We start from the raw sequence: 14549 nt of genomic DNA, 5'->3' as shown, positions 1-14549 counted from the left end.
TTTATTTTTATTATAAAATCATTTAATACTTATGTTCTTATCTGTTTTTTTTTTTTATAATACTCTTTTCTTTTTGTCATCAATATAAGTAGTTATGTAAATAAATGATAATAAAATTTGCCTTATATTTATACCTTTAAAATATATTATTTTTTTAAAAAAAAGAAAAAAAACATAATTTTTACTTAAAATTTTTTTCCTTGATTTTTTTTATTTTTCTATTATAATTTTATTCTAAACATTATTCTTATTTTTATTTTTTTGTTTATTTATTCTTTTTTTTCTTTTTTATTAACTTAGAATGTATATATATTTATTATCTTTTTTTTCGTTTTAATATTTAAAAATGTTATAATTTTTATCTTTGTCTCTTTGAAAATAATGATTCAGCAAAGTTGTTTTTGTTTAATTTCATCATACATATTAATAGTTCCAAATAAAATAAGATATGAAAAAAAAAAGTAACTTTATGAAACTAAAAAAAAACGTATGTTAAAGCAAATGCTTTTTTTTAAAAAATTTAAAGTGCTTGTTTTTTTTTTTATCAGTTTATTTGTTATTATTTTTAATATAAATAAAAATTTCTGTTATTCACAATATATAAAAAACAAGTATATATGTATAGATAAATTTTATGTATTGGTTAAAAATATTAAGATTGGTGGATATATAAAAAATGTATTTTATTTGGGTAAGCCTTTTTACGGATATATTCAAAACAACTGTTTCAATATAAAAATATTTAGATCACTACATCTTATTGGAAAAAAAAAAAAAAAAATTTACTTAAAAAATATTAAAAAAAATAAAATTAATGAAGAATACAGAAAAGAAAGCATAAGTGAAATTAATGGGAAAAATGAAAATGTGAGTGAAGGAAATCACAACGGTTTAAATATAAAAGGTAATGAAAATAAAAGTAAAAGAAAATTAATAAAAAAAGATGATTATGGATTACCAACGGAAGCATTAAAAATTCAAAGATTGCCTAATAGTAAAATAAAATCAAAATATAAATACTGTAAAGTAAAGAAATACAGAGAAACGGTAAATATAAATTATAAAAAAAAAAAAATTTTAAGTATTCATGGAGGAACACTTAAAAACAAAAAAATTTATTCTCCAGATACATACACTAGACCTATGATGAGTAAGGTCAAAGAATCGATTTTTAATGTCTTAACGCATCTAGGAATATTCAATTGTTATAATATAAATGTAATTGATGTATTTAGTGGGAGTGGAAACCTAGGTATTGAATGCATTTCTAGAAACGTTCAAAATGTGACTTTTGTTGATTTATCTATAAATTCATGTAAAACTATTTATGAAAATTTGAAATTATGTAATTTGAGTCATTTAGATAATAGAATTATACGATCAGATGCAATAGAATTATTAAAAAACCCGTTTAAATTTGATTTACAAGATAAATTTCACTTGGCATTTTTCACTCCACCTTATGAGCAGATCATATATAGTAATTTAATTCATAGTATATCAAAAAGTCAATTGTTTCATAATGATAGCCTTATTTTTATAGAATATCCTAAAGAAATAGAATTATTACCTCAAAAAATTGATAATTTGATTGGTTTAAGAAACAGAAAGTTTGGCAGAACTTATTATTCGTTGTATGTCTTAAATAGCACAGGCAAATATATTTCAAATGAAAAAAAAAAAGAATTTTATCCTTTACATTATAATCGTAAACAGCGTCGACAAGAAAAATATATTTAATTTATAATAAGAAAAAAAGAATATATACTCTTTTTTTTTTATTTTATTAAAGTGATATTTATTTTTATTTTCATAGCTAATACTTAGAGCTATTACTTCACAAAACTTGTAAAAAACAATAAAAAAAAAAAAATTAAAACAATTAAAATGCTACAAAAAATAATTTCTTACAATAAAAAAAAAAAAAAAAAAACATATATTTAAATATGAAAAGTCAAAGAAATTAAAAAATTGTATATATGGTATAATTACATTTACAAATAAATTGAAAAAAAAATGATATTCCAAAAAATTTATTGTAATGATATATAATTCTCATATAAAAAATTATGAATTATATCATTTGATATATTTTTATCGTATATAATGTCTTTTTTTAAATCTAAAATTTTTTTTAAAACATTCATTAATAGTACAAATAAGAACTGCTGCTTCTCTAAACTTAATGTTGTGTGACTTTTTGAAAATAAGTAAATTAAATTTTTATTTGTTTCATTAGTTGGTATTATTTTGAAATTATTTGTAGTATTTTCATTATCTTTATCTTGAATATTTGCTCTGTTTTTATTTAAAAAACAATTTAATATATTTAATGTTTTTTTATTATGAAAGCCATTATTATGAATCTTATCAGTGATTAATTTATAATATTCATTATTTTTTATTATTACATCATTTAATTTCTGAACATTTTTTAACAAAACATATGTGTTGTTAACCATATCAATCTGCTTTTTTACTATCTTTTTTTCTTCTTCATCATCAATACTTTGTTTTCTTATTAATATTTCATTCAATTTATTGTTTAACTCTTCCATTTTCTGGCATTTTATTAAATGCTTATTTTTATTTTTTAATAATTGATTTTTTTTAAATTCTACTTCCTTTATGGATTTCTGTCTTGTTTCTTCATATTTACTTATATTTTCTTCTATGCTTGCAATTCTTTTGTCTATTATTTTTTTTTCTAGCAACAAATTATTATATTGTTCAGATATTTTCTTAAGTTTTTCTAAAAACCCTTCCATATTTAAAAAAAAAAATATAGACAAAATATTATTTGGTATTATAAAATTATATTTTATTTCTTATATATTACAAATATTAAAAAAAAAAAAAAAATATTTGTAAATAAATATTTCTCAATTTTTATCTGTTAAGACTAAAGTATTATAAAATGGTGTACACAGGATGAGATTAATTACCTCCTATTATTATGATATTTTGCTACATTTGTATTTTTTAAAATATAAAAAAAAATTAAAATTTTTAAAATATATAAGTCATATTTAATTAGCATTAAAAATAAGTTATAATTTTATAGAATACAATTTTTCTTTAGTTTTATTTATTATACTATATTTTTATTTTGATGGATTAAAAGTTAAAAAAAATGTGTATATTATAAAACAGTATAGTATAAAAAAAAAAAAAAAGTTAATACACTCAACACTTTTTTTGAAAAAGAAAATTTTCTTATAAAATTAGTGTTAAAAAAAAAGCAAATAAATATTAAAGAATAATTACAGAGAATTATTTAATTTAATTATTTTTAAGAATTAATTAAAATATGAAAAGATATTCATGGTATATTTTATACTAATTAAAATAAAAAATATAAATAAAAAAATGAATGGTTATACAAATACATTTTTCCTTTTAATTATAAATAGAATGTAGAAATTTATAAATATATTTAATCTAGTGTAAAATGAGAAATTTTAAATACGTATAAGGTTTATACATTTAAAAAATTAATTTTAAATTTCATAAAAAAAGCAAATATATACACTTATCAAATATATATATGTATTCATTACAGCTTTTTATTCATGTTATAGATAAAATAAAAATGGTACAAATTTATAAGCATATTTTAAAAGAGAAAAATTTTATAAATTTATTTTAGACTATGTAAATGAAAGAAAAAAAAAATAAGAATAAAATAATAAATACATACATAAAAAAAAAAAAAAAATAGAAAAAGACGAATTAAAAGAATATTAGAATAAAATATGTAATTTTTTTTTTTTTTTGTTTGAAAATTGTGTAAACATACAACTTCAAAATTACATAAATAAAAAATATACTATATTATATATTAACCTATTTTAAAGTATACACACACATGTGTATATATCTATGCTTCTATGCATATATATGAATTATTTTTATTTATTTTATTTGTTTATTTATAAACTATATAAAATGTAAACAAATATATTAATTAAAAGCACATTACGAATTATAAATCATTTACTAATAATGAATATTATAAATATATATATATATACAAATGCTATATATCTTTTTTTGGTTGGTTTTTGATATATTTAAAAGCTAAATTTGAGATAGTAGTATAATTTAATTTTGTAATACTTTTATTTTGTTCCATTTGAGTTAAAAGTAAATTAACTTCATGGGCCGACGATGATCTGATTAATCTAGAAATTATTGCCAAATTTTTAGCTCTTGTTATTCCATATTCAGATATTTTAAATGGAACTTTAAATTGTTTTTTTTGATTAGTTTCCCACCAATTAGCAACATAAGAGCCTTGATAAAAGTATACTCCCGTTGGTAACTTCTCTGAATTATTATATGACTGTTTTATTTTTTTTTTTTCAATAAGATTCTTTTTTAAAGATATGTTTTTTTGCTCATTTTCATTATTTTTATTTGCTATATTGTTACTATTTATTATACTAGTAATATCTTTATTATTCTGTTTTAGTATATCATTGAATAATTTTTCACTCTTTTGTGTTGTTCTAATCGCTTGTAACATCTTTTCTTTCTGATCTAATGTTAAATTATCATAATATTTTAATACATTATTCAAATTACTTATTCTCAAATTTCTAGATAATATAGCCAAAATCATACACTTTTCAACACCAAATTCAGATATTTTATATGGTATTTTAATTTGTTTTTTTGTTTTATCATCTATCCAATTAGCTATAAAAGATTTTGATACTCTACTATAAAAAACTCCAGTAGGTAAATATTTATATTTCACTACTTTACTCTCATCTGAATTATCTTCATATGATTTATCATTTGGTAAACGGTTATTATAGGGGGAATTTATGCTTAAATTATTATTATCTTTGTATTTATTTTTATAACTCCTTTTTTCTAAAAAGTTTAATCTATCATATACTTCTTCTATATCATTATTTGTGCCATTTTTTTCTATGTGTGTTCCTTTTCTTTTATTAGTCGCATTATTAAAATTGGGTTGAACTTTTTTCATATTGTTTACATCATTTTTCATAAATACATTTTCTCCTTTCTTTTTAAAATAATTCTTATCATTTTGGTCTACATAACCAATTGCTAATTTGCAAAAATAGCTATTGTCTACATTTTTTAAATGCTTCAAATTCAAATAATTTCTTTTATCTTGATTAATTATTTCACTTACTGTTTTTCCTCGCCACTTTCTTGAATATAATAGATACTTTCTTCCTTTAAACACACTACCATATAAAATTGATAATAATCTTTCTTTATCTCTTTTTCTCTTAGCAACTTTTTTTCTTATTTCATCTTTGCTACAGCCGATAGTTTTACTAAAAATGCTTTCCCATACATTATAGCATTTTTCAATTTTTCTTTTTTTCCTTAAACATGATTGTCTTTTCTCACATATATCATTCATACTCATTACAAACAACAAGGAAAAAAAAAAAAGAGAAATAAAAAATTAAATATGCATTTATATTCTTAAGTACATATATATTTATATATGTATATATTCTTATATTTTTCTATGTATTCTTTAACTAAAAATATATTTAGTTAAAAAAAAGACTAATATTTTTTTTTATAGACTCGTATAAATTTTTTATTTCAAAATATATATATATATACATATATAAAATAATGTAGAATATGTGTGTGCTTTTTTTTTTTTTCTTTTTCGCTATAACGCACACACAGCATAATATAGAAAAGATAAGCTTTTATATAAAAAGAAAGATAAAAATAAAACAATAAAAAAAAAAAAAAAAAATTAAATATACAATTACATTTAAAAATAATATATAAAAAAAAAAATTTTTAATTAAAACTTTTTAAAATGTTAATTATTTTTCATCCCATAAAATTTATAGATGTGATATTATAAATTATTTTTTTTTATTTTTTTTTTTTTTGTAATAAATATATAAATATATATATAAAAGGGTTAAATGTATATTCCAAACATTAAATAAAAAAAGCAACAACACTTCAATTAAATATTCGAAGGCATATATAAAACATTTTTACAACACTTATATTTTTTTTTTCTTTTTTAATTTAATGAAATTAAATATATTTAATTAAGAAACATATGTATTCATATATTAAGAAATTAACAAAAATTTAATAGAAAAATCATAAATATGTATTATTCTTAAATATTTTAATATTCTTCCCTAATTGTAGAAAATGTCATTTAATTTTTTTTTATAATTAAATATTGTCTATAATTAAAATTTCTAATTTTTATAATTATTCTATAATATTCATGTTAAACAATTTTATCTAGGCATTACAACACCTTAATTCAAAAAAAAAAAAAAAAAATGAAAAAAAAGGAAAAAAGAAAAAAGTAAAGAATAAAAATAAAAATAAAATAAGCTACAATAAAGTTAGAATGAAAACAAAATAGTAAACATATAAAGAATCTGAATTTTAAATAAAAAGGATAAAAAATAAAAAAGTTAAAAATTCTATTTATTATTCTTTTTCATTTTTTTTTTATTATAGCATTACTTTTCTTGATTGCAACACTAATTATCGTTAAAAAGAAAATATATTATAAAAAATAAATGCAGTCAACATGTATAATTATTATATATAATGAAAAAAAAAAAAAATAATAATAAAATTAAACTAGTTATACTTTTTAAAAAAATTCTTGTCATAAATATATGTATAGAATTGTTGTTTCGGTTGAAAAAAGGAAATAAAAAAGAATAAAATAAATACTTTATATATATATATATATATATTAAAGTTTTGATAAATGTAATAACGTTTGTATCATTTATAGAAAATACTTTAACTTAAAAAAATATAAAATTACTATTAAAAAAAAAAATGCATATAAATAAATTTTTTTTATATAATTTTCTACTCTTTAGGTTTATTTTTAAATATATATTTTTTTTTCATGCAAATGAACAATATATCATTACGTATATATACATAAATAATATTTTTATTTTTGCTTTCTAATTCAATTTAAAAAAAAATCTAAGATAAAAAGAAAAAAAATAATACATTTTTTTGTTTGATAATTTATAAAGCTATTTTTTTTTTTTTTCTAATTATGATTATCTGAAGAGAATTGGGTAAATACACCTATTAAAATATAACTAAAAAAAAAGCATAAATTTTTCTTATAATTAAAAAAAAATATTATAATATTTTTTCCTAATTTTATGAAGAAATTAAAATTTTGAGTAGCATGAAATTTTTTTTGGAATAAAATATAAGAAAAAAACTATTTTTTATACGAAATTTTTTTTTAATTTAACATTTTAATAATAGAAAAAAAAGAAAAATAGAAAAATAATTTTATACAATTCATAATGGTCTTAAAGTAGAAAAGGGATTATATTAGATTTTAGAGGTACGAGATTTTAAACCATTTTTATGAATATTATAAAAAAAAATTGTAGAAAAAATTGTGATATAATTTTTACCTAATATAAATTAATTTATAGGAAAATATAAATAATTTACATTATTTTTGAAACTTTATTTACTAAAAAAATTAAAATTTGATGTAAAATAAAAGTCCAAAATCAGAAAATTTTTTTTTCTATCTTGTTTTTATCCCAAAAAATATTTTTCTTAGAGTTCATATAATATTATATCCACATTATGCTATTTTGTTATTAAATGATATATTAAATTTATCAAAATACTTTATAAAAAACTGTATTTAATTAAAAAAGATATATACTTAAAAAGAACAGACTAAAGAAAAGGATATCTAGAATATTTTACAAAAAGCATTTTAGTTTTGATGTATAAATATATATACATATATATATATTTTTAATTTACTTTATGTAAAAATTACTCAAAGTATTCATTCTCCATTTTTTAGTTGAATAAAACGCTTTAATAATTAAAAAAAAAAAAATTTTAAATGAACGTTCATTTGTTATATTTCCTACTTTTATCTAAATTAATATATTAGTAAAAAGATTTCGCTTTTTCTTAAAAATAAATATGCATGCATTTATAAAAAATTATGGAGAAAAATAACTAAAAAGAAAAAAAGAATAAATAAAAATGCTAAAGATAAAAATATAATTAAAGAAATAAAGTAAACGAAGTTTTCTTTTTCTTTTATTATTTAAGTAATATAATTAAACATTATATTAATGTAAAAAAAATATAAATAAATTCTTCTGAATTTTTTTTTTTAGGAGAAAAAAAAGGAAAATTCTTAATTTTAAGATGCATACAAATTATTGTGTATATATTTTTTTTTAACTGATAAATATCATTGATTATATATAAAGTCAAAATTAAATTATTATTTTTTATATTTCATATTTGCTTTATATTACTATTTATTTTAAATATATATATATGTATTTATATAAATGTATATATAATATAAAGATATAAATATATAATACAAAGATATAAACATTTATATAAATATAAATATATATATATATATATATATTATTTTTAATTTATATTAAAAAAAAAATTTTGCGTTTACAAATATATATATATAAACAAAAATATTAATTACAACATCAATAATTATAAAGAGAAAAATGTTGAAATAAGATAATAGGACAATATTTTTATTTTAAAAATAGTTAAAAAGTAAAAGGTATCAGAATGATTTAAAAAAAATAATATACACGTGACATTTTTAATTTAGTTATTCTTAAAATTCTAATTTATAGCATGATTCTTTATTACTTTTAAATTGTTATAAACGTAAAATGTTAATTGTACTCAGATATATTAATATTTTTAATATAAAATTTTTATAGATTAATTTTGAAAGTAAAAAAAAAAAAAAAATAAAAAAAAAACATTGAAAGAAAAACTATTTAAATATAAGATTAAAATAACAAAAGAAAAAAGATAAGAATTGTGTATACTTAAGAAAAAAAAAAATATATGCTAATGAAGAAGAATAAAATGAGAAAAAAAAAATTGTGTTAAAAACTGTGTTATAAAATGTGAAAAAAATTATGATAAAAATTGAGAAAATATTATTTTATAAAGTTACTAAAATTTATAAGATAGAAGTATAAATAAACAATAGAAAAAGAAATGAACTTTTTTATTTTGTTTATGCAAAAAGACTTTTTCATTATTATATAACAAAAAATATTATTGAATAAAATTATATTAAGGTTTTTGCAATTAAATATAATTTCATCGTTATAATGTAAAGTTAAAAAAAAAAAAGAATTTTTTTTTTTATTTAGTAAAAAATATTCAAATAAATGTATACATTCTTTACTTGTTTAAATACACCTAAATATATATATATAAAGAGAGAGAGAGAAAGATAAATTGATCTTTTTTTAAAAATGAAACTAGTTGAATTTAGGCTTGCAATGCCTTTAACACTAGAAGAATATAAGTTGTGTCAATTATATTTAGTTGCGAAAGCATCATTAGAAGACTCTGAAAAAAATTTAAATTCCTTAGAAAAGAATGAAAATGAATCTAAAAAGGGTATAGTTATATTAAAAAACGAAAGTTATATAAATGATAATGGATTACCAGGGCAATATACATATAAAAGAATAAACTTACTGAATAAACTACCAAAATGGTTGCTAAATTTTATTGATGCTAAATACTGCATACTAGATGAGAAGTCTTGGAATTCTTATCCTTATTTAAAAACAGTTTATGAATCAAGTGGATTTCCAAAAGCAAAAATTCAAGTCGAGTCAGCTCATCACATGGGTTTTAACACAGAAGATAATGCATTAAATATACCAGAAGATTTATTACCATTAAGGAAAATTATTTATATAGATATTGTAAATGATAAAGTATCATATAAGGATTATAATCCAAAAGAAGATCCTTCCCTATTTTATAGTGAAAAGGCTAAAAGAGGAAAATTAGATGAAAAATGGAAAGAGAATAGTACAACTATTATGACATGCTATAAATTATTTACTATTAATATTCCTTATTTTGGAATTTTTTGTTCAAGAATTGAAAATTGGATTATTAGTTCTTTAAAAGACAACATTTTAAAATATCATAGAAAAGCTTTTTGCTGGATTGATGAATGGTTTGATTTAACTATTGAAGATATTAGAAATATTGAAAAAGATGTTCAGAAAAAACTTAATCATTTTTGGAATGAATCAGAATCAAATAATGGGGATCAAGTTAATAATGAAGAAAAGTCTTTAGAGGTTCAAGATTGTGATACTACAACAAATTATAATAATGAAAAAAACATAGATAAATGCGATAATATTGATAATATAAATAATAATAACTTAGATAATTTAAATAGTAAAGAAACTACTACACATATTTATGAAAACAAAAAAATTTCAAGCAGTTCCATCACAAGTATAACTATTGGCAGCAACAAAAATGATACAAAAAATTTCTTCCATAATGAATCATTGAACAAAGTTTCATATATGAATATACATAATAATAGTTATGATAATAATTCTTTCGTAAATAATAATAATATTCCTTTACAAAAGGATACCAAAAAAGAAAGTAACATAAAGAACGAAAAGGAGTTAATAAAGACATCTTCACATTCACTAAACACCGATAATGATAATTTAGATACAGTCACAAAAAATATAAGTGAAAATGAGAAGAAAGAGAAAAAAAAAAAGAAAAAAAAAGAGGAATGTATAATAAACGAAAGTTTTAATAAACCAAAGAAAAAGGAATTTATGAAATTCTCAGCAGATGATAAAGCATCTTCAAGTAGTGAAAATACTACGTCAAAAAGTAGTTTTGTAAGTTCTAGGAAAGTTATTTTAAAAGTAAATAGCTTAAAAGAAAATGATTTAAATAAAAACCAATTTATAGAAAATGTTAATAAAATTAAAAAAAATGAAGAAAAACAGAATAAAGATGAATCAAACAATTTTTTCTTTTTCAAAAAAAATAGTGATAGCAATGAATTCGGAGAGTATTTATATAGATTAAATGATGGAATGTTTTACTCTTGGAAACTTAGATATTTTGTTATAAAAAATAACAAATTGTGCTATTATTTAAATGACAAAAAAAGTGAATTAAAAGGAGAAATTGATTTATTAAACGCTCAAATACAATGGATAGGGGAATATAAAGGAAGAAGTAGTGTTTTTGTTATAAATTCCTACTCTAAAAACGTTGTTTATTTAAGTTCAGATGATGAAATTCAAACAAAAAAGTGTATGATAGATATTCAAATGGCAACTCTCTTGAATAATGAGAATGTGAAAAATGAAATGGGAGAGGAAAAAACAAGTAAACTAAAGTTAAGTAATACTAAAAATTTTGATTTACCAATAAAAAAAAATAATATTATAGAGAATGTACATATAGAAAATAAAAATAAAATTCATACAAATAAAAGAAATGAACAAATTGATTTTAAGAATAAGGATATTTTAAATACTGAAAATATATGTATTGAAAATACAAATAATGAAATCTTATTTAACAATAATAATTATTTAAATGAAGAAAGTAATAAAGATAGAATAATATGCAAAAATAGAAAATATGATAGTATACATAGCAAAAATTTTAATTATAAAAATAATATTCATATAGAAGATAATAAAGACAGTTATATGAAACACAACAATATAATTTTTAAGGAGAATGAACATATTTTTAATAAAGAAATAATAAAAAATGAAGTAGAAAATTCTTTAAATACTAAAAGAAATAATAACTTCTCTAAAGATCAAAATCTTAATAATAATAATAGTGAAGTTTTTAATTTATATAAGAAAAATGATAGTTTTAAATTTGATAAAGTTTATTTTCATGATGGTAATGAAGAAAAAGAAAATATAATGCCATCTAATGAAGAAAAAATTAATGTAAAATGTAAAAGTTTAAAAGACATTAAAAATAAAACATCATATTTTAGTAATTGGAGAAATGTTGAAAAAATTAAATTAAATAATGATTTAGCTCATGATGATATAAAAAGTTTTTTTAATAATTTGAATATTGACACAAACAAAGTAAATTTAAATAGTTTACAAGAATTAACAGATCATATTAAGAATCTATCTATATATAAGATGAATAGTGGAAACAAAAATATTGATTTATTTTATTTTATATTTAATATTTTTTCTATGTTCTCTTGTTTGTATTCATTTATAACATTATATATATATTTTAAGTCAATCTTTTATTTTTTGTTTTTCTTTTTTTTTTGTATTTTTATATTTTTTTATAATAAAAACATATCCTCCAGTTACCTTAATAATATATATAGATGCTCTGTGAATGTTCCTGTGAACATTAATTATCTGATGGCATTTTTGGCTAGTGATAATAAATATCATTTAGGAGAATCTAATAAAAAATTATTTAAAACTAAAAAAACGAATTTGTATTATGCTTTTAGCTCCTTTAATATATATTTCGATAACTTTTTTTTGAATATGTTTTCAGATTTGTTCAAACCCAGAAATTCATTTTATAGTCAGTATACTTGTGAATGCACTAATAATAATATTTATAATAAGGAAAATGAATATATGCGTTCATATGTTTTTATTCAGTATACTAATAAAAATGCAAAAAAATTTTTTCGTATGTCAAATTTTAATGAAGAAATATATAATAGTAATTTCTCTTGGAATAAAAAGATTGTTCATTATTTGAACGAAATAAACAATAATATTTCAAAAAAGACGGAAGATAAAAATATAAAGAAAAAAATAATCAGTGTAGATAATCAAAATAATATAAGTTATGTGGAATTAAGAACTAATAAAAACTACACAGAATCAATTCATCGTAATAATAATAATATTGATGATAGTAAAAATAACGGTAGTTTAAATAATTTAAATAGTGAGGTTAATAATTTAAATAATTTGATGAAAAATAAAATTGGCAACATGGATACATTTCACAGTGAAAATACTTTTAATATTTATGACAATAGAAAAAATGTAGATACGTTTTTTGTTAAGATAAGGAACATTTTTTTCTATTGGGTTCTTTTTAAATCAAAATATTTATTTAAGTATTTTAAAAAAAAATTTCATAATAAGTATGTTGATATGGAAGGATTCGATATATTTTTAGTAAAAGAAAAAGATCAAGATTTATGTGAAATAAATTATTTTACTTGTTATAATTTTAAATCCTATCTTTTTAATGGCCTTTTGAATTTTTCTAGATGCTTAAATATTAATTCGTTATCATCTTCCAATAGTTGGAGAAAATTCAATGTTGAAAATTTAAGCAGAGATAATGAATACGAAGAAATTTGTAACGATAAAATAACAAAAAACAATTTATTGCATATAGAAAAAAGGGGAATTGAAAAGGACATATGTAAGAAAATATTTTTTAATATGAATAATGAAAACAATTCTAAAAGTATCATTAATTATATTTATGATTTAACTTACAATGGTTACCTTAATAGTAAATATATATCATTAATAAAAAATCCAGATGACGTTTTTTTTATTATTAATTTATCTAAAACTTTTTTATATATAATTGAGTATATACGTTTATATGAAATTCAACAAATAAATCTTATGAATAAATATATAAATAATTCTAAGAATAATTTGGATTTTTCTGACGATATATTTATTTCAAATGTTATACTTTTATTGAAATCTTTAAATTTTTTGTATTATACTTTTTCAAATTCTTTTATATTATCAAAACAAAATGAAAAATTTGAATGTTCTTTTGATCATTCCACTGTCAGTATGACAATGAAAAGCAGTATACCTCTATCATTCTTTTTGATTGCAGAAAATTTTAAATCAAAAGCAAAAATTATTTCTGATTTAAATTTAACAACTTTGGGGGATTTTGATGAAATTAAAATAATTATTGATAACGAAATTCAAATAAAAAGCGACAATAATTATCAAATAAATTTAAGATATCCAAATATATATTTAAAGAATATTTTGCATGGTCATTTATGTTTTTCTTTTTGTGATAAATTAGTTATCAAAGATTCATTGGGTAATTGTGCTGATATAATGGTAAAATTTTTATAAAATACTTTAATTGAATTAATAAAAAATATAATCTTTACTATTAAATAACAATATTACTAAGATAAGAAAATGATATTTTCATTAACTTTTTCTTTTTTTTCGTTTTTAGTTTATAGATAAATCGAAGTATAAAGGAAAATTTTTCGGAGTTATTAAAAGAAAGGAAACAGTTACAGATATTTTGAGGGGGAATGTTTTTGATAAAATAATACTTAATGAAGATAAAGAGTATATTAAAATGAATAATATTAAATTATTTTTTCACTAGTATCAAAAACTAAAATTTTTTTTTTTTGTCTTTCCAGATTCAGTAGCATAGAAGAAATTCGAATAAATGTGACACACAAAAAGAATATAAAAAATTCAACTACGTAAATAAAAGGAAAAAAAAAAAAAAAATAATTAATTAAATAAGTATATAAATAAAAAAATATATTTTTTTAAATTAATTTATTTTTATAATTTTTTTAGGTTAAGCTCAGATTATCTAAAATTATCACATATAATTGAAGAGAAATACCAAAAAAATAGAAGTATTTAATTTCTGAGATGCTTTTT

The 14549-nt window shown here is 18.1% G+C and overlaps 4 protein-coding genes across 4 annotated transcripts; 2 read left to right on the top strand and 2 right to left on the bottom strand.

The window, feature by feature from the left end:
* Positions 1-501: 501 nt before the first annotated feature.
* PRELSG_1247100 (N6-adenine-specific methylase, putative) lies at positions 502-1740 on the top strand (the record flags this gene model as incomplete). The annotated part of the gene is made up of 1 exon (XM_028678277.1): positions 502-1740. The coding sequence occupies one exon, from the start codon at positions 502-504 to the stop codon at positions 1738-1740; it is 1239 nt and encodes a 412-aa protein (XP_028534583.1).
* A 293-nt stretch (positions 1741-2033) lies between these two features.
* PRELSG_1247000 (conserved Plasmodium protein, unknown function) lies at positions 2034-2768 on the bottom strand (the record flags this gene model as incomplete). The annotated part of the gene is made up of 1 exon (XM_028678276.1): positions 2034-2768. One exon carries the CDS (start codon positions 2766-2768, stop codon positions 2034-2036), a length of 735 nt encoding a protein of 244 aa, XP_028534582.1.
* A 1271-nt stretch (positions 2769-4039) lies between these two features.
* ApiAP2 (transcription factor with AP2 domain(s), putative) lies at positions 4040-5413 on the bottom strand (the record flags this gene model as incomplete). The annotated part of the gene is made up of 1 exon (XM_028678275.1): positions 4040-5413. The coding sequence occupies one exon, from the start codon at positions 5411-5413 to the stop codon at positions 4040-4042; it is 1374 nt and encodes a 457-aa protein (XP_028534581.1).
* Positions 5414-9314: 3901 nt separating this feature from the next.
* On the top strand, positions 9315-14532 carry PRELSG_1246800 (phosphatidylinositol transfer protein, putative; the record flags this gene model as incomplete). Its single annotated transcript, XM_028678274.1, has 4 exons — positions 9315-13976; positions 14101-14219; positions 14297-14362; positions 14463-14532. The coding sequence occupies 4 exons, from the start codon at positions 9315-9317 to the stop codon at positions 14530-14532; spliced, it is 4917 nt and encodes a 1638-aa protein (XP_028534580.1).
* Positions 14533-14549: the final 17 nt, after the last annotated feature.

The sequence above is a fragment of the Plasmodium relictum genome (genome assembly GCF_900005765.1).
Source record: "Plasmodium relictum strain SGS1 genome assembly, chromosome: 12".
NCBI lineage: Eukaryota > Apicomplexa > Aconoidasida > Haemosporida > Plasmodiidae > Plasmodium > Plasmodium relictum.
Note: the sequence above shows the minus strand (reverse complement) of the source record. Positions and strands in the feature narration are given on the sequence as shown.